Source organism: Pseudorasbora parva, chromosome 15, assembly GCF_024679245.1.
Source record: "Pseudorasbora parva isolate DD20220531a chromosome 15, ASM2467924v1, whole genome shotgun sequence".
NCBI classification, from domain to species: domain Eukaryota; kingdom Metazoa; phylum Chordata; class Actinopteri; order Cypriniformes; family Gobionidae; genus Pseudorasbora; species Pseudorasbora parva.
This window is the reverse complement of record NC_090186.1, coordinates 24,410,280-24,432,102: the sequence shown is the minus strand read 5'-3', so window position 1 is coordinate 24,432,102 and position 21,823 is coordinate 24,410,280. Positions and strand designations below refer to the sequence as shown.

The following is a 21,823-nucleotide window of genomic DNA, read 5'->3' as shown; positions in this document are numbered from 1 at the left end:
ATTCAACATCATCTTCATCATTACACATTGTATATTAACCCCAGATACAGATACAAAAAAATATTAGATAACACCAACTTTATTAAAAACAAGAATTCAGATAAAGCAATGAGTGAAGGACTTTATTTAGCTCTAGTATCATGACTATATAGTCTTTCACTTTCTTACTGTATGGCTTGGTTAATATTTTGTGCAAATTTGTTTAAAGTATAAGGTTTCAAAGATATTGCATATACCTCAATTTAAGAACATTTGGTATCAAGTTAACGTAATGTTGCAGTTGCAGTTTTACAGGTCGTTAGTCATTAATTAAATATTTTCTAGTGATAGAATAGATATAAATGATGCTGAAGAGTCATGTTAGAGACAATGACATTCTGTTGTGGTGGCCATTGCTCAAGTGGCAGGACAGGTTGCCACACCAACTGCACCGCTGACCAGTGGCGCCGTACTGAAGCTCACATGAGACTCGTTCACCGACACGTTCTTCATGCAACCTGTGTAACCCCTTCTGCTGAGCAGGTTGTGAGACAGTGTGGAGTCTAGAGAAGAGAAAAAGGTCAAGACGTTTTAAATAAACTCTGAAATTAATAATCAACAATTATTAATTGTTGATTATTACAAGAGATGGCGTTTTTATTAATCGACAGGTGAGTAAAGTATTTTGCTGAACAGATTAACCATTGTAAAGCATTATCTCTTGTGAAGAATCATTATATTATTGTTGTCGTAGCACTGTTTTTAAGGAAGCACAATGTCCATTAATGGGTAATGTCTCCAGTGTTCTTCCACAAAATGCATGTTTTTGTTTGTTTTAAATAAAAAAGTATATTGTAATAGGAACAGTAATGGGACATTTCTGTAAAATGATTAAATATATCCACTAAAAAACACAACCTGACAAAAGTCTTGTCGCTTGTGTACAAATTGACCTAAAGTGCCGCTGAAATATATTTCTAATCAAGATTTTTTTACAAGAAATGGCTCATTTTAATCCCACCAGCTTTTGTGATAATGTTTCAGTGAAAAACTAAACTTTCAAAAAGTATTCTAATATTCACAGCTTGGTAAAGCCCATTGAGTCAATTTTTGCAAAGACATAAGTGTTGTCACCTTGTCATATGAGCTTAACCTGTGACTAATAATGGATCAATTAGGTCTCAAGTGTGTAAAAAAAAAACCCAGTACGCTAGACCTTCACATCAACTGCAACTAGACCTCTGCAAACATGCCTAAGATTCACCCAGAGACTAAAGTTTTGATTATCAAGAGGCTGAAGACCAGATCCACTGCTGATGTGGCAGAAAACTTCAATGTGTCTCAGCGTAAAGTACAGAGGATAAAAAAAAGATTTGAAGAGACTGGAGACGTTTTTGACAAGCCCAGGTCAGGCAGACCCCGCAAGACAACTGCTCGAGAGGACCGCTTGTTGGCTCGAAAATCCAAGGCCAGCCCATTTTCCACTGCAGCAGAGCTCCACGAGACCTGGTCACCTGAAGTCCCTGTGTCAACCAGAACAGTTTGTCGGATTCTGTCTCGAAATGGCCTCCATGGTCGAATCAGTGCCCAGAAGCCAACACTAAACAAAAGACAATTGAAAAACCGTGTAGCATTTGCCAAGGCCCACAGCCTGCTAAAAGGATGGATGCAGGAAAAGTGGCAGAAGGTGGATTTTTCAGATGAATCTTCTGTTGAATTTCACCACAGTCGATGCAAAAATTGCAGGAGACCTACTGGTGCCCGAATGGATCCGAGATTCACCCAGAAAACAGTGAATTTGGGCTGAAAAATCATGGTCTGGGGTTACATCCAGTATGGGGGTGTGCGAGAGATCTGCAGGGTGGAAGGCAACATCAATAGTCTAAAAATACCAAGAAATCTTAGCTAACTCTTATATTCCCAACCATAAAAGAGGCCAAATTCTGCAGCAGGACGGTGCTCCATCGCATACTTCCATCTCCACATCAAAGTTCCTCAAGGCGAAGAAGATCAAGATGCTCCAGGATTGGCCAGCCCAGTCACCAGACATGAACATCATTGAGCATATTTGGGGTAGGATGAAAGAGGACGCATGGAAGACGAAACCAAAGAATATTGATGAACTCTGGGAGGCATGCAAGACTGCTTTCTTAGCTATTCCTGTTGACTTCATCAATAAATTGTATGAATCCTTGCCAAACCGCATGGATGCAGTCCTTCAAGCTCATGGAAGTCATACAAGATATTAAATTTGAATCTCACAGCACCACAACTTAATTTGCTGACATATTTTTGTATTTGCAGTAAATTTGTTCAATTTCTGTATAGGCAACAAAACTTTTGTCTTGCCAAAATTTGACCTTTCTGTCTTGATTAAATGATAAATATTTTTTCTGTGAAAATTATTTATTTCAGTGCATTAAACATCATTTGGGAGGGTTTTAGCTTTTCATAGCTATTTCTAACACCAATGAATTAATTCAAAGTCAGGTTAATATCAGTTATTTCTAGAAAATAGATAAGCGACAAGACTTTTTTAGGGACTGTACTGATATTTTGTAAGCTAACCCAATGAAATGTATACATGTGAGGGGCCATTGTTTCTGAACATTAGTGGTGACTGACCTGGGGCTCCTCCAATAAACACTGCAGTACTGGAGCTCTGTCCTGGTTCACTGACAGACCCCTCGACGCGATTCACCTCTGAGTCCACATCCAGCTGCACCATGGTACCATCTCTGATCACTGGAAAGAGCAAACATGCTTAATGATGGCACACAATTACCTACAACAAATTCAAGTGAGCTTTATACACAACTAAGCAAATCTTCAATGAGTGGTTATTTTTCTATAGAATGTTTTAAGCTTGGAAAGAAAAAAATACAACATAGTTCAAAATGTAATATTTATCAAATAATTTAGTTAGAAGTGTTGATGATTTAAGAAAAGCACAAATTATACATTTTAACCATAATAAAGTTTATGGATTGTAACTCTCTACCTGTGATCTTGTGCCAGTTTCCATCACATATTTCTTTTCTAGGAGACACATAGGTGGAGGACTCTCGGATTCCATTATTCACCACAACCACCATCTATAAAACCCCATCAAATCAATAACATGACTTGACACTTCCTATTCAATATTTCTTGTATGAAGGAAAACGCATGCACAGGGCCACAGTATAAACTTTTTGCATTGCAATTGTATTGCATAACCATTCTCTAATCTCTGTCTCTGTTCTTCTCTCAAACAGTATTACAACATTATTGAAATCAATTTGACATTTTTGTGAACAGTGCGATTTTCATTCAAATTAATTAAATGGAAATCTTCTGTTGAGCAGTAACATGAAAGATTGTGGAGACTGAATTAGAATTCAAAACTCGTATAACAGGCAAGCGAAAAGTGAAAAGCCACATTTGAACACAATTATAATTGATAATGATTGTGTGAGTGAGCATCAATATGTACTGCAGTACAAACACTTTAGTTCTGTACATCAATACTAAAATAATGTTTTTATTTAGTTAGTAACATTTAATTAACTTTAGTGCAAATGTAGATGTTCTTTCTGATCATGTTCGAATGCTGGTTGCCATGTTGCCCCTCCATCTTGAAAGTAGATTAGCCAAAGGGACACCAATAAATTCAAGCTTCGCCTTTCGCAGTTGTAAAAGGTTTTGGAGCATCTGTGTGTACCCTCCCAAGAGCTTGCAACATTTTTTTGGATAATTTTTTAAAAATTCTTTTAAAGCTATCCAAACAGGCTGTAGACTCCTTTTTGAAAAATAAACGTGTTTATAGTGTACTTTAAATCTTAAATACATATTAATTTTTATTTAAGTTAAATAAAACATTATAATATAACGTTATAATTGGATATAATGTAATATTAATAAAAATGAAATGCCACACTTTTCATCACTATGGTTCTTAACAAAATGACACAAGTTTCAATATGAATTACATTAAAGTATGTTTTTAATTAAAATAAATGCTGGTACATTACCATATTTCAAAGACAATAGAATTAATTATGAAATTGCATATAAATATATACTTAAAGCTACTGTGTAACTTTTTTAGTTTATTCTTAGCTAAAAACACTTAGTTCTTTCAAAAATATATATGTGCTCATTAATGTATATTTACTTCTTTCAAGTAATAAAGTATTTTCGTAAGTTCATAATATGCCATTGAAAATACATACGGGGTGTCACCATGTTGCCCCTCTATCTTGAAAGTACATTAGACAAAGGGGGACATACCCGTAAATTCAAGCTTTGCCTTTTCGCGTTTTAACACTCGATGGCACAGTGTCGAATGTGAAGAGGGGGATTGCCATGTTAATCTTGGACTAAATCGGCCACCGTAGGAGTTGAAACAAAATCAGAATTGAGAGGAACAGTTCCTCATGTTCACTGGATGGTCATATAACTTTTCAACGCTAGATGGGGGAAAATATCACACAATGTAGCTTTAAATCCTACTTAAAGGGATAGTTTAAGTAGGATTTAAGTAATTTAGGAATTAAATTTGTCATGAGTTTCTCACCCTCAAGATATTGCAATCCTGCATGAATTTCTTTCTTCTGTTTAACACTAAAGAAGATATTTTTTTAAAAAATGTTGGCAGCGAAACAGTTGACGGCGCCCATTGACTTCCATAGTAGGAAAAAAATGCTTTGGAAATCAATGGATGCTGTCAACTGTCTGGTTACAAACTTTCTTTAAAATTTCTTCTTTTGTGTTTAACAGAGAAAAGAAACTCTTACGGGTTTGGAAAAATTTTGTGATCTAACCCTTTAAGTGGGTCAAGCAAGTACCCTGAAGATCAACTAATTGCATTTAATATTAAATTAAAGCTACAATACACTTTCATGTAATTGTAAATAACATGCAATTAAGTGTCCAAAAATATTACATTCAGTTCACACGTTAAATGTATGCTAAAGTACTTATTTTTCACAAAGGCTTACAAATTTTCTATTCTCCTATAGTAGCCAGTAATCATTAGGCTTGGCTTAGTTAGTGATATTTTCATGGACAGAAATTTGATGATACTGCATGAGATGTTTGTAATTAATCTCTGATTGGATCTTCAGACCTGTCTTTGATAGATGTACAAGGTGAGATATTCCTTCTCTCCAGTGAAGACATGCAGTAGCACTCCTAATGCCACACGAGGGCGCACCTCCATCACCAGCTTAAATCTTGAGCCAAAATTGAAGGAGTCATCTGCATGTCAGGAGAAGAAGAACATACTTTATGTGAGCATATTATCCTTGGATTAGATTCTAACCGCAAGATGGCTAATACATTCAGACAAGGAGACATCTGATTCTATTCAGCTGTTTAGCTCTGCATGCTGGAATTGTGTCCTCTTGAGCCTAGCAGAGTTATGTGCGTGTGTAACCCCCTGAACACCACATCAGGGTGTGAAATTTCTCTATGCACATTCAACAGCTGCAACTGTGCTTCCCAAGACCTTGAGGTCTCCTTAAATCTTCCCCAACCTCTGCACCAACCAATCAGATTGCTGCAGCGTGGCAATAGGGGGCATATCACATTCCACTTCTCTCACAGGAGCCTCTGTCTGTCTGTGGCTCTCACTTATGTGTTGGGCTGCTTGATGGTTATTTTTTGTGGCATTATTGTGCAAGACCAGCATGAATTTCCAAGCTGGTTTAAACTGGTTGTACTGAATAGTGTGTGTTTGGTTCTCACGATAATATCTCTCACCAGCAAAACATGCTTTATTCTGATGAAGCTTGTTGACCAGATTAAGGCTATTGTAGCTGGTAACGCTGATCTTTTCAGCAATATCCAATTTTGCACACACCTTTATAACCTTTTGTTAATGAATACTATTTTCCACATTTTACAATTATATATATATATATATATATATATATATATATATATATATATATATATATAATTGTATATTTATTTATTTATATATCATCAAAACTGTGAAGTAACATTTTATTTTGTGATCATTGTTCATGAGTTTCTTGTTTGTCCTGAAGTTAAACTGCGCAGTAAGGACAATTGAGGTTCTCAAGCACATCTATTACAAAAACTGCAAAGATTTGCTGATGTTCAAGTTAGCAACACAATGTGGGAAACTTGGGAATTATGAAGATGTGTAATTTTTTCTTATTTAGTTTAAAGACCATAGTTAAATTATTCATGATCCTTTAAAATGAACTTTTGAACTTTTAGAGGTAAACTTGTGACCATATCTGTATATACTTAATTTATACTTGAGCTTAAAACATCAGCCATTATCCCAGACAGCTCTGCACATTCTGGCTATGATCTCAAACCGCTTCATTAGGTACATCCTGTGATGCTTTAAAACACTGCTGAAGGATTCATATGCTGGACACCTTATGTGTTTGGTTGAGGGATTATTGAGGAAGAGTAATAAAGACGGATAGTATGTTACCCAGCAGCACATATCCTCCCTCCTCAGCGAAGTATGTCCCTGGTTCAGAGGGGCCCACGTAGCAGGGTGTGACCCCAAAACTGCTGGAGGCAGAGGTGAGCCAGCGGCCATTCAGCTGGAGACTCCGCACGCAGCCAGAAAAGCTAGACACAGACGTCTTCTAAAGAAGTAATATAAGAATGAGAACTTCAAAACCTTATACTTTTATAAAAGGTTTTTTATCAGGCAGGTGTAACTTCATTACTGCAAAATAAACCCGAAGAGCCTAATCAGAACCCAACATATAATGTTACTATTTTATATGTGAGAAGAAAAGTATGTGTTCTATGGAAGCCATGCAATGACAACAGTGCAGGAGACTTTTCACAGCAGTCAAAGTATTGATTTTGGATTGTTGATTTGAAATGAAACTGCCGAATGTTGCAATTGATCATTTGAATCAGGTATTTTAGAAAGCCATGAAAAAAGATGCATATGGAACAATGAGCAAAATGCTGTTTAAGATTTAGTAAAGCATGTCAGACCACAGAATGTGTCAACCTCCCAAAAGCACTTCTTGTCAACTATCGCTCTAAGATCTCTCTTCTAAGATCACTCCCTCTAAGTTTCTCTTCAAACTGTTGCTCCATTATTACAGTAGATCCGTGGTTCTCAAACTGGGGTATGCAGTATGCTCCCATCCCCTGGGAGTATGTGAGGTGACAGAGATGGCGCAAACAAAATGTTTAGTTTTGCCATCCATTTATTCCACCCCACTTTAAAATAATATTAAAACCAAGCATGTATTTGTATTGTATTTTGTGTATTTTATTTCTTCATTGTCCACCAAGGTGGAAATTTGTCTTTGGCTCACCACCACATAAAATAGATGACAGGCAATGTTTAGAAAAACAAAAATAAAGGAATAATTTGAAAACAAATGTGAGCTTTCTATCGCCTGACTCATGCATAGCTTTAGAGAAGAATCAACCTGCATGGCTTGAGGTGCTGGAAGGGCGACCAATGGTGTGGTGGGCAGAGGAATAACAGTGGGCGCATGGAGTGTACATGCTGAATAGCATTGGGCCACTCGGATAGTATTTTGGATCAGGTTCTGTCAAGCCCCATAGGTGCTGATATGATCCTCTTCTTGACAATACCATCGCTGCCTGTCCCATTCGACCACGCCAATCGATGAGTACAACCCAAATGCCTACTCGTATTGCACCACTCACAAAAACTATCATAAATCTCCTTAACTCCCATGTCTGTGTTTCGGTACACAACTTCATCGTGTACAGCCGGACATCCAGTGGAACACGGCTGAGATCCTCAAATGGAGCGATGAATGTTTCCAGAACTATTTGTCTCCGATCAGAAAAAACATTTTCAAATCTCCAACCTTCTTCCGATTTCAAAGTCCTTCCTCTCTGCTCTACCTACATTGAGAGTCCTAAAACCAGCCTAAACGTGGTTAAAAATTCCTCCAGAGTACAAGGCGTTCCAGAATGTGTTCAGCAAGCGGTTGGCACAACAACTACCATCTCATCGGCCATGGGACTGTGCAATTGACCTGCTGACTGGGGCCCAAAGGTAGGGTTTACCCATTGTCCATCCCGGAATAGAAGGCCAAGCAAGAGTATGTTCAGGAGGCACTAAAACAATGCTTTGTTTGACCATTGACATCCCCTGAGGGAAAAAATGCATATTCAAATATCGCTACAGATCTGTCAGTCAGCTTAAGTGAGATCTTGAGTGAGTTTTTCATGGACAGGGGAATGGTACTCCTGTTTAAATGTTTAATTGCTATTTCGAGCATTGGGGTCGCTAAACGAGGGCTTAATACATTTTTGTGAATATTAAATCAGCATTTTGTTTTGCCTGTAGCTCGAAATTATCTCATATTCCAACTCATTTTGCCATCATGGATCACATTTATTCATCAAAAATTTAACAAATTGTTATTATGCGATTCTGTCCATGTTGTTTTGCATCTCAGAAATGGTAGGGCCCTAGAAAATGAACACATTTATCATCATGATTGCTATCTTAACAGAGATGGGGGGGGGGGGACCAAAAATGTTGGTAATCAAAAGCACTTTCCTCCACGTTTTCTGCTACGCATAGTTTATTTTTACCATGCATGCACACCTGCACACCTGTTATGTGCACCCCTGTATATAATATTTTTAGCACTTTAACCATATTTCAGAGACAAATCACAATAGAAGAAATTATGAAATACATAATATATACAATACTCTATTACTATGAACAGACAAAATGTTGTGGTAAAGTGTGTGCTTTACACTAATTTGGTGCAGCAGCTGATAAAATATCAGCAGAGAAGAGACTATATGACTGTTAATGTGAGAGCTTTCATACAAAACTGCACTAAACTAATGTGAATACTATTTTAAACTGTACACTAGGGGCCAGATTAACTAACAGCCTGCATCAGTGCAAACCCTCTTTTGGCATTAAAACACTGTCAGGATTTACTAAAGACATGCATTGAAAAACTGTCGCCGAAAAGGCGTGGACAGGGTTATTTTTGCCGCTGACCTTATAGCATGCACATTTGTAGGATTTTTCCTTTCAGACGCAAAACTTATGATAGTAGAGTATTTAAATGAATCATTCAAGGTGATTAACTAATGTTTAGGCTCATTAATTTACCTGTATTTGTGCCATTATTTACCAACCCTCAAAAAAGAATGTCTTAAACCAGATATTAATTTGCGCTGCTCTTAGTAGATTGCGTTGGTCATTATGGAAATGATCCGGCTGGGTCTTTGTTCTTTAATTTGCACGTTGTCAATAGATTACGTGTAGAACTTTCCACTCACATCTGCGCTTTTTTTTAATGTTGCTCTCATGCTAATTTGCCCTGTTTAGTAAATCTGACCCTAGATATTTCCATTTACAGTGACAGACATGTGAGACATCAGGATATTTAGTGCACGACTGCAGAGTTCACTAGGTCATCTTTGTACTGTATATTACCCCTTAAATAACAGTTAATTTCCTGATGATGATTCCATCCATTTTCCAAATGATTCCAAATTTGAAAGATTTGCTGATCCTGAGGATATAATTGTAGTTAATGTGGAATCAAAATACCTGAATGTTTTTCTTCGCCTGCTCAAGGGGCACCCCACCAACATAGAGAGGATCTTGGACAAGCAGAGAGATATTTCCGCCAGGCGCTTTATCCTCTAATACCGTAAGACCGTCAATTATCAGTCTGCCCATATTTCCCCCTCTTATAAAGATAATCTACAGAGAGAGAGAAAGAGATAGATAGAAAGTGTTACATAAAATATGTGTAAGAGACACTTTTGTAATAGCCAAACTATTAAATAATTACAACTTATTTTACTTTCAGCACTGTCAAATCAAAACAACTGAACGGAACATCTCAGCATTCAAATGTGATCATTATTTGTGCAATTACCTAATGTGACAGAAATCGCATGACAACTACATTTATTTGTAAACTTTAGTCATCCTTACATCATGCCATTTTCCATCACTGTACTTCTCTTTGGATAGGATTCTGACTTGGTTTTGGCCTGAACTGAATGTGAATACCAGCCTTCCATGAGTGAGGAACAGAGCCATAAAGTTCTCCTCAGACTCATCAGCCAGGTAGAAGATGAGACCGAACGCTGAATGAGTTTTCAGAGATAGAGAAAAGTGAGATCTAAAAAAAGAGATGGAAGAACAGAAAGCACTGTTATGTATTGCTACATTCTCCAAAGAAAAACAGGAGAATTAGCTTAGAATGATTGGATCATGTGCATGCTTGCATAGTATTGCTCAACCACTGCTCTCTTACTGTTCTGAATGCTGAAAATTGACTTCATTGCATTTGTGGATTTTCTTCATCATTTAAGCGTCACTTAACAAATAATATATATATATATGTCTAATGTCTAAAAGATAAATGTCATATACACTTAAAGGTGAGTAAATCATGGGGTGTAATTTAAATTTTTGGGTGAATGATCCCTTTAACTAAACATTTGCAATGGCTGCTGCTAGTAACCATGCTATTGTCACCCACATTTCACTGAAAAATTTTAGTATGCAAACTTAGTAGCTATGTTCTGAATGGTGAGTCTTTTTTGACAAATCAAGTGCAACCACATTGGCTAGTTTATGTCCGATGTAATTCTGTGAGCCAGGGGCATAGCCATCTTTTCAGGAGTGAGGGGGACATAAATGTCGTAATACCAATTTTTTTTTGGGACCGAAATAATTTATCGCATCTCTTGCTTTTAATTTGGTAAGATATCAAATACACTGCTGAACAATAACCTCTAATATCTATAATATTTTTCTCCTATATTTTATGCCAATTTTATGATTGGTTTAGGCCTACTACAAACACTTGTGCATTAAGTGTCCATAGATTTTATGCAAAGTAAAAAAAAAAAAATTATATTCTGATGTAACCCGCTGTTCTATATGTGAATATACAGTAAAGTGTGATTTATTCCTGTGATCAAAGCTGAATTTATCATCATTAATCCAGTCTTCAGTGTCACATGATCCTTCACTAATCATTCTCATATGAGGATCTGATGATCAACACACATTTATGATTGTTATCAGTTGTACTGCTCATGGGGAAGCTTAATTTTTGTGAAAACCATCTAAACAACATTTGTGGTACAATTAAAAAAGAGAGAAATTAATACTTTTATTGATCAGACATGCATTCAATTGATCACAAGTGATATTTTTTATATTATAAAAGACAATAATTTATTTAATAAATGCAAATAAAAGCTGTCTTGAACTTTCTATTCATCAAAGAATCCTGAAAAATAAAATGTATCATGGTTTCCACAAAATTTTTAAGCAGCACAACTGTTTTCAACACAGATAATAATCATGTTTCTTGATTACAAAATCCTCATATGAGAATGATTAGTGAAGGATCTTGTGACACTGAAGACTGGAGTAATGATGATAAATTCAGCTTTGATCACAGGAATAAATTACTATATATTCACATAGGAAAAAAGCAGTTTTAATTTGTAATAATATTTCACAATATTAGGCTACCGTTTAACTATTTTTGATTAAATAAATGCAGCCGTGGTGAGCAGAATACTAAACATTAAAAAAGCTGCATTATTCATATGATACTTTATTGTCAATAAATAGGCTACATTGAGATGGCTTGAAAAACACACATAAATCATATATTGTCGCAATCGTCTGATTGTCATCGTCACGTTTCATAACTCATAACGATTGTTTTCCCTCAGCTGCAGCTCCAGCGTGACAGTATTACTTCTACGAATCCGCTTTTGGACTTTCTGTGAGAGCGTGCCCTCCTCATATTTAGATGCGAATGAAATGACAGGTCATGCATAGATTATTTTTTGTCTCTGAATTTACATCTTGAGACCCAGTAAAAGTGCGGGGGATGAAAATACATTTTATTAAAAGTGAGGGGGACATGTCCCCCCCGTCCCCTGCGTAATCTACGCCCATGCTGTGAGCATTACGTCTCTGAGCAATAACGGGTCCCTTGATGAAGTAATATTTTAAAATAAGAGATACTAAGAAAATCTACGATCCAAATTAAAGGTCCCGTTCTTCACGTGTTTTCGAAGCTTTGAATATGTTTACAGTGTGTAATATAACATGAGTTCATGTTTCGCATGTAAAAAAACAAAGTATTTTTCACACAATTTACTTATCTGTACACCGCTGTTTTCTCTGTCCTAAAAACGGCCTGATGATTTCCTTATTCTATGAAGTCCCTCCTTCAGAAACACGTAACGAGTTCTGATTGGGCCAGCGCTTCCTGTGTTGTGATTGGACAGCAGCTTAGCGTACTTTGCCTGGAAAGGTCCCGCCTCTTACCATAACGGGGAGATGCAAGCACTGAATGCGGGCTCTTCTCCACGTGGGAGAGCAACAAGACCACGCCCCCTATTTTGCATGTACTTGTGGGCGGAGGGTTAGTCAACAAACGGTTCTAGTGACGTCATTCAAGCAAGGAAGTGTAGGGGTGTAGTCCAAACCGGCCGTTCGCTGTAGGCTTTGAAAGGGAACTTTTTGAGCTTTATAATTTTACAGGTATTATTTATGCTCTAACAGCAACATTACACACTAACTAAAGTTTGAAAGATGGAATCGCGAAGAACGGGACCTTTAAAATCACAACAAATCCTCAGCTGTTATGTTACAAATGTTACAAATTGAACAAAGTCACAGAAAATTGGAGTCAGATCAAATTATTTATGGAGTCAGATTAAAATTAGACATCAATAAATAAAGTGAGATTTCGTTTTTTAGGCTAATGGATGGACCAGGTTGCGAATGTCTTTTCAGCTAAATATTGAGATTGCAACAAGCAAGAGGTTTGAATTCCTTCTCTTTCTTCAGCTGTTATGGTAATTCCATTCTTATTTGTCTTTTAGAAATGTTGTGAGTATACTGAATACTGCGATGGGGCTCTAGAATTAGACAACCACATTGGACACAGGACCTCAGAACAGCTCTTCATCTGTTGCGGAGGCCAGCAGATGGGAAAGGCTGTCTCCAAGCAAAGGATGGCCCACTGGATAGTGGATGCCATCGCCTTGAGGGGCTTATGCAGGGCGCTGGAAGTGGCAACAGTTATGGCGTTTTCCATATATGGATCCTATAGGATCCCAATTATTTGGTGACGTATGTTGAATGCGACAGAATGTGACAGTCTTGTTTACGTATGTAACCTTCATTCCCTGGAGGAGGGAATGGAGACATACGTCCCGTCGTCACGGTTGCTGTACCGTCACTGCATGCAAAATCAATGTGCGCTGGATCTGCTTCCTTTTTTATACCCACATTGCAGGGCGGAGCGTGAGATGCAAATCTATTGGCTATTGGCCCATTCTGTATACACTCTAAGCTGATAGGGCCTCTCAAAAGTGATCCCAATTCATCGGTACGTCCAACATATGTCTCCGTTCCCTCCTTCAGTTCATGATGTATTGTGTATTTGCCATGTTTAACAGTTGTTTCTGTAACCCCAAAATGCCACTGTTATTTTGTATATTTAAAAATTATTGTGGTAGCTACTTTTATTATATTAACAAAAACTGCTATTTAGTAGCTTTACCTTGTAGCCCTATTTATTCATCAGTATTAGTCATATTCATACATACACAATCAACATTTTAGCACCACTCACAGTCACATTTAAATTTCAAAGTGTCTTGATACATGCAATGTCACCACAGGCACATTTTTCCAAGAAGCTTGGGTTGGAAATACCACACACAAAGTGACACAATTGGTGACTTTATCCCATATGTAGAGGTAATTTTACTTTGTGCTATCACTACTCACTCATTTCGGATAACACTGGCAACGCCTGTGTACTCATGACGGCTGTGGGCTGAACCGCCATAGTGGTAGGCGTGTCGGGTCACTCGTGGATGGGAGGACAAGTAACAGGAAGCAGCCTCTGTCTCTGGAACATCCAAAGGATTGTTCTTCAAGCCATGTGACTCATCCCTGCCCACCTGTGAGACAACACTAAGTTTAGGTGCATAATTGTAACTGCACAGGGTATTCATGCATCTGTGTGCGCTGGTATGTTGCACCTTGCGGGAGTGTCCTGGACTTCGTCTAGAGGAATCTCTGCTGTCTTTATTGAGAAGAGCAGCAGGGGGTCTTTCCATGGGGCAGTCCTGTAGCGACACCTGCACATTCTCACTGTAACGTTGGAAATCTTCTGGCTCTATATCTCTATCCTGCCTGCAGGACACATCACACTTCCATAAATAACCACATTCTTAAGTCGAGTCCTATTGAATATAATATTATTAAATCAAACATGAGAAAATCAAGGGTCATTCATGTAGACATTGAGTGGTGTATAATAGTGATGGGGAGTCGACTCCAAAAGAGTCGATTCCTCGAATCTGAATAGCCCCAGGGTCGGGGTCAACTATAAGTATAAATATAGATTTGGTTTCCCATGGTCAACCATGTATAAACTAACCATAAATCATAAAAATATCAAGAAGAAACGCATCAATAGTGTGCTTTATTTTATGTATAGTATCTTTAACTCATCTTTTAAGACAATGATCATGTGCGTTTAGCGCCATTACTCAACAACATTTTTTTTGTGACTTTTCCTATGGAAAATGATGTCTTGGCAATAGATAGGCCTACATACACATTGATAGCCACGAAAGTCATCACTAAATTTGACTAATTTAAACGGCCAGACTAAAAGTGTGCGTTTTAATAAGAGGATTTTAGGACTTTGTGTCGGGGGAAAATAATTTAAGTGTTTAACAATAGCAATATAGTCTGATTTCTAACCCTGTTTTGATGTAAAGTAAATGGAGTTGAGGAGTCGAGGAGTCGATTCCATAGACTCCCTCAGTGGGCTCCAAAAATCGACTCCAAAAAACCTGGAATCAAACACCCCTAGTGTATAATGTGTGTTGAGAACTGTATAATGTGTGTAGAACCTCCGTGAGCTACCTACTAGGCATCAGAGATATGCTCCCAACGTAAAGGATGTTTTAAAAAAAATGTAAGCAGTAAAAACTTAATTTAATCGGCTGCCGTAGATCTCAAAATCGCTGCACTATTTACATTGTGTGTAGGAGACTGGCACAGGCTAGAACAAAATTATTAAATAAAGTCTTTATTTCTGTTTAGTTTTGCACACAAAAAGTGTTCTTGTCAGTTCAAAAAATTAAGGTTGAACGACTGGAGTCACATGGATTATTTTAAGAATGTTTTTAATACCTTTCTGGACCTTGAAAGAATTGAGAGCTCTTGGATTTCATCAAAAATATCTTCATTTGTGTTCCGAAGATGAATTTCGGAGGTTTTACGGGTTTGAAACGACATGAGGGTGAGTAATTAATGATAGAATTTTAATTTTGGGGTGAATTAGCCCTTTAAACATTTGCCTGTTTAAATGCAAACAACTTTTTTGGGGGACGGGCAGTGTACATTAACTTGCTAAAAACTATTCAGATATTTTTCATAATTAAAATAATTTTAACATGTATTAATTAAGAGTGGGATTAATTAAGGTGAGGATCATATCTATCAAAGCAGACTCTCATTGATACAAGAGTTTTTGAGTCTGTGGCACAGCTTCCTTTTTTCTTTGGATGCTGGCGTTTGTTTTTGTTGTTTTCCAAATGAAGCAGCAATACTTGAACAACAAACTCGAGAAAAAAAGAAAAAGTCTTAAATCCATAATGGAGAATAAGAAAAAAATGTCATTTAGGTCATTAGTGCATTAGTAGATAAGTAGTAGAGCATTAGTGAGTGTGTCAGAGAAAGAGGTTTACACACAATTTACACAGTACATTTAAAACACAGGTAATTAGCTCAGTAGTGTGTGAGGAAAAAACATGTTTTAAAAAAAAGGCTGTATATGTTACCTGCTAATGTATGCATAACTGATGCACCCAGAGAAATTCTGTGTGGAACTCACAGGAGAGCCTCCATAGTAGAATGCCTTTGGAACATTATCTGACTGAGACGTGGAAGATGGCTTCTTCTTCTCTTGCTTGTCTTTGTCATCAATTACAAGTTCACACCTACCAAGAGATCATGGACAAATAGTTGATGTATACAAATAAGGACACCTTATTAGCTTCAGAACTTAATTTGAGATGAAATGCAGAATCAATAATAATTAAAGCTGCAAGCAGCATTTGAGCGGGGTTCAAGCATTTAAGGGCGTTTAAGCACTGAGGCATTAAAGACATTACGTTTTATTTAGCAAGATATTAAACACTGAAATAATAGATGAAAAAGTCAATTTACAGCCAATATAGGCAATTTACCATAGGAAATGCATGGTTTTTAAAGCTTTTTAACAGTTATAGCGCCACCTATAGTCCGATCTCTTTAAAACTTTGCATGCTTCATCAGCATGTCATGCCACATATGCCCAACAATTTTCGTGAATTTTTGAGCTTCCCTTTTGGGTTAGCGCCAACTAGTGGCTGATTTCTTTCAAAATTCTTACAGACCTCTAGGACCATGAGTCAAACATGTCCACTGAGTTTCGTTCCGATCGACCTCCGTTAACCCCATCTAATAGGTGCTCAAAATTCATTGGCTGATGGCGGCCATGTTTTTTGAGATACACCAATGTCCTCATAGACTTATATAGTAACTTGGGCCAAGACACTGCATACCAATTTTCAGGTCAATCGGACTAGCCGTCGTTGTTTTTTTCACATTATAGCGCCACCAACTGGTCAAACGTCGCGATTTTTTTATCGAGACAAAAAAATGAGCCCATACACATGTGTACCAAGTTTGGTGAAGATATCTCATTTCCTTCTTGAGTTATAGCCTTTTTAGTAAAATAGGCTCCGCCCACAACATTCTTTTTCCACCCCTTAGCAACCGTAAATCGAAATTTCAAGTTTTTCTCAATGAATATTGATACTCAGACTACAGAGAACATTTTGGCACTTGTTTGGTTCCGATTGGGCAAAAAACCAGGGACTAGTTCGCAAAAGTAGGTATTTAACATAATTGCAAATATTGAATTAATGATTTGACTGACAGCAATGGTTCTAGAGGCAAAGTTGTTCAGTATGAGGAGATCTATCACATGATATGCATATTTTGTGGATGGGTGCCACACCACGTGATTACAGAGCCATACAAATCTTTAGCGCCAACTAGTGGCCGATTTCTTTCAAAATTCTTACAGACCTCTAGGGCCATGAGTCAAACATGCCCATCAAGTTTTGTTCCGATCAGCCTCCGTTAACCTTGTCTTATAGGTGCTCAAACTTCATTGGCCGATAGCGGCCATGTTTTTTGAGATACGCCAATGTTCTCATAGACATACATGGGGCCTTGGACCAAGACACTGCTTTCCCATTTTCAAGTCAATAAGACTAACGGTCAGGTGGTTATACCCCTTTTTATGTTTTTTTCATGTTATAGCGCCACCATGTGGCCAATCGTCGCGATCTTTTTAACGTGACCAAGGAATGAGCTCATAAATATGTGTACCAAGTTTGGTAAAGATATCTCATTTCCTTCTTGAGTTATAGCCTTATTAGTAAAATAGGCTCCGCCCTGAACGTCCATTTTGACGCCCTTTAGCAAACATGAATCGAAATTTTAACTTTTTTTCAATGAATATTTATATTCCGTCTCCAGAGAACATTTCTGCACTGGTTTGGTTCTGATTGGTCAAAAAACCAGGGACTAGTTCGCAAAAGTAGATTTTCGACAAAATTCAAAATGGCGGAAAAATTTTCATGACGGAAATGAAATCGGAGATATACGTTTTGTTCGTCATGGTCTCAGCTTTCCAATGATATAAGACACTTGAGTGTGGACCAAACGGTTTAGGAGTTATGAGCCCTTTCGCGCTTTTGGTTGCTATAGCGCCACCTATGGGCCAATCTGGCTCATAATTTGATAACCTCTCCTCGATTTTTGGACTACCTGTTGACAAAGTTTGAAGTCTCTAGCATTTACGGTTTGGTCTGTACGATCGCTTTTACGGCAGAAGAATAATAATAATAATAATTAAAGCTGCAAGCAGCATTTAGCGGGGTTCAAGCGTTTAAGGCCTTTTAAGCACATAGGCATTAAAGACATTAAGTTTTATTTAGCAAGATTTTAAACACTGAAATAATAGATGGAAAAGTCCATTTACAGCCAATATAGGCAATTTACCATAAAAAAATGCATGGTTTTTATAGCTTTTTAACAGTTATAGCGCCACCTATAGTCCAATCTCTTTAAAACTTTTCATGCTTCATCAGCATGTCATGCTACATATACCCAACAATTTTCGTGAATTTTTGAGCTTCCCTTTTGAGTTAGCGCCAACTAGTGGCCGATTTCTTTCAAAAATCTTACAGACCTCTAGGACCATGAGTCAAACATGCCCACCAAGTTTCGTTCCGATCGGCCTCTGTTAACCTTGTCTAATAGGTGCTCAAATTTCATTGGCCGATGGCGGCCATGTTTTTTGAAATACGCCAATGTCTGCATACCAATTTTCAGGTTAATTGGACTAGCGATCGCGTGGTTATAGCCCTTTTCATGTTTTTTTTCACATTATAGCGCCACCAAGTGGCCAATCGTCGCAATATTTTTATCGTGACCTCAAATTGAGCCGATATACATGTGTACCAAGTTTGGTGACGATATCTCATTTCCTTCTTGAGTTATAGCCTTTTTAGTAAAATAGGCTCCGCCCTGAACGTCCATTTTGAAGGCAATTAGCAAAAATGAATTGAAATTTCAACTTTTTTTCGATAACTATTGATAAACAGAGACCAGAGAACATTTTGACACTGGTTTGGTTCCGATCGGTCAAAAAACCAGGGACTAGTTTGCAAAAGTAGGTTTTTAACATAATTGTGAATATTTAATTAATGATTTGATTGACAGCAATGGTTCTAGAGGCAAATTTGTTCAGAATGAGGAGATCTATCATATGATATGCATATTTTGTGGATGCGTGAAAAAACACGTGAATTCAGAGCCATAAAACTCGTTAGCGCCAACTAGTGGCCGATTTCTTTCAAAATTCTTACAGACCTCTAGGACCATGAGTCAAACATGCCCATCAAGTTTCGTTCCGATCGGCCTCTGTTAACCCCATCTAATAGGTGCTCAAATTTCATTGGCCGATGGCGGCCATGTTTTTTGAGATACGCCAATGTCCTCATAGACGTACATGGGGCCTTGGACCAAAACACTGCATACCAATTTTCAGGTCAATCGGACTAGTGGTCGCGTGGTTACAGCCCTTTTCATGTTTTTTTCGCATTATAGCGCCACCAAGTGGCCAATCATCGCGATTTTTTTATCGTGACCTCAAATTGAGCCGATATACATGTGTACCAAGTTTGGTGACGATATCTCATTTCCTTCTTGAGTTATAGCCTTTTTAGTAAAATAGGCTCCGCCCTGAACGTCCATTTTGAAGCCAATTAGCATAAATGAATCGAAATTTCAACTTTTTTTTGATAACTATTGATAAACAGAGACCAGAGAACATTTTGACACTGGTTTGGTTCCGATCGGTCAAAAAACCAGGGACTAGTTTGCAAAAGTAGGTTTTCAATAAAATTCAAAATGGCGGAAAAATTTGCATACTGGAAATAAAATCTGAGATATACATTTTGTTCGCCAAGGACTCAGCTTTCCAATGATATATGACACTTGAGTGTGGACCAAACGGTTTAGGAGTTATGAGCCTTTTCTCGCAATTGATTGCTATAGCGCCACCTATGGGCCAATTGGGGTCATAGCTTCTCAGGGTCTCCCCAACATGAGTACTACCATCTGACAAAGTTTCAAATTTCCAGCTCTTACGGTTTGGTCTGCACGATGCGTTTTAGCGGAGAATAATAATAATAATAATAATAATTAAAGCTGCAAGCAGCATTTAGCGGGGTTCAAGCATTTAAGGCCTTTTAACCACATAGGCATTAAAGACATTAAGTTTTATTTAGCAAGATTTTAAACACTGAAATAATAGATGGAAAAGTCCATTTACAGCCAATATAGGCAATTTACCATAAAAAATGCATGGTTTTTATAGCTTTTTAACAGTTATAGCGCCACCTATAGTCCGATCTCTTTAAAACTTTTCATGCTTCATCAGCATGTCATGCTACATATACCCAACAATTTTCGTGAATTTTTGAGCTTCCCTTTTGAGTTAGCGCCAACTAGTGGCCGATTTCTTTCAAAAATCTTACAGACCTCTAGGACCATGAGTCAAACATGCCCACCAAGTTTCGTTCCGATCGGCCTCTGTTAACCTTGTCTAATAGGTGCTCAAATTTCATTGGCCGATGGTGGCCATGTTTTTTGAGATGCGCCAATGTCTGCATACCAATTTTCAGGTTAATTGGACTAGCGATCGCGTGGTTATAGCCCTTTTCATGTTTTTTTTCACATTATAGCGCCACCAAGTGGCCAATCGTCGCAACATTTTTATCGTGTTCTCAAATTGAGCCGATATACATGTGTACCAAGTTTGGTGACGGTATCTCATTTCCTTCTTGAGTTATAGCCTTTTTAGTAAAATAGGCTCCGCCCTGAATGTCCATTTTGAAGCCAATTAGCAAAAATCAATTGAAATTTCAACTTTTTTTCGATAACTATTGATAAACAGAGACCAGAGAACATTTTGACACTGGTTTGGTTCCGATCGGTCAAAAAACCAGGGACTAGTTTGCAAAAGTAGGTTTTTAACATAATTGTGAATATTTAATTAATGATTTGATTGACAGCAATGGTTTTAGAGGCAAATTTGTTCAGCATGAGGAGATCTATCATATGATATGCATATTTTGTGGATGCGTGAAAAAACATGTGATTTCAGAGCCATAAAACTCGTTAGCGCCAACTAGTGGCCGATTTCTTTCAAAATTCTTACAGACCTCTAGGACCATGAGTCAAACATGCCCATCAAGTTTCATTCCGATCGGCCTCTGTTAACCCCATCTAATAGGTGCTCAAATTTCATTGGCCGATGGCGGCCATGTTTTTTGAGATACGCCAATGTCCTCATAGACGTACATGGGGCCTTGGACCAAGACACTGCATACCAATTTTCAGGTCAATCGGACTAGCGGTCGCGTGGTTACAGCCCTTTTCATGTTTTTTTCGCATTATAGCGCCACCAAGTGGACAATCATCGCGATTTTTTTATCGTGACCTCAAATTGAGCCGATATACATGTGTACCAAGTTTGGTGACGATATCTCATTTCCTTCTTGAGTTATAGCCTTTTTAGTAAAATAGGCTCCGCCCTGAACGTCCATTTTGAAGCCAATTAGCATAAATGAATCGAAATTTCAACTTTTTTTTGATAACTATTGATAAACAGAGACCAGAGAACATTTTGACACTGGTTTGGTTCCGATCGGTCAAAAAACCAGGGACTAGTTTGCAAAAGTAGGTTTTCAATAAAATTCAAAATGGCGGAAAAATTTGCATACTGGAAATAAAATCTGAGATATACATTTTGTTCGGCAAGGACTCAGCTTTCCAATGATATATGACACTTGAGTGTGGACTAAACGGTTTAGGAGTTATGAGCCTTTTCTCGCAATTGATTGCTATAGCGCCACCTATGGGCCAATTGGGGTCATAGCTTTTCAGGGTCTCCCCAACATGAGTACTACCATCTGACAAAGTTTCAAATTTCCAGCTCTTACGGTTTGGTCTGCACGATGCGTTTTAGCGGAGAATAATAATAATAATAATAATAATAATTAAAGCTGCAAGCAGCATTTAGCGGGGTTCAAGCATTTAAGGCCTTTTAACCACATAGGCATTAAAGACATTAAGTTTTATTTAGCAAGATTTTAAACACTGAAATAATAGATGGAAAAGTCCATTTACAGCCAA

The 21,823-nt window shown here is 37.6% G+C and overlaps 1 protein-coding gene across 1 annotated transcript in view; it reads right to left on the bottom strand.

Moving 5' to 3' along the window:
- Window positions 1-49: 49 nt before the first annotated feature.
- The window catches only part of lama4 (laminin, alpha 4), a 172,381-nt gene continuing 150,607 nt past the window's right edge, over window positions 50-21,823 (bottom strand). The window contains exons 31-40 of the mRNA XM_067417412.1: window positions 15,847-16,005; window positions 14,032-14,185; window positions 13,775-13,950; window positions 9,932-10,121; window positions 9,539-9,694; window positions 6,437-6,596; window positions 5,090-5,220; window positions 2,981-3,074; window positions 2,605-2,724; window positions 50-542 (exon numbers count right to left, since the gene is read on the bottom strand). Coding sequence (XP_067273513.1) covers window positions 397-542; window positions 2,605-2,724; window positions 2,981-3,074; window positions 5,090-5,220; window positions 6,437-6,596; window positions 9,539-9,694; window positions 9,932-10,121; window positions 13,775-13,950; window positions 14,032-14,185; window positions 15,847-16,005 — 1,486 coding nt within the window. The 3' untranslated portion in view covers window positions 50-396. The remainder of the gene's footprint in view (window positions 543-2,604; window positions 2,725-2,980; window positions 3,075-5,089; window positions 5,221-6,436; window positions 6,597-9,538; window positions 9,695-9,931; window positions 10,122-13,774; window positions 13,951-14,031; window positions 14,186-15,846; window positions 16,006-21,823) is intronic.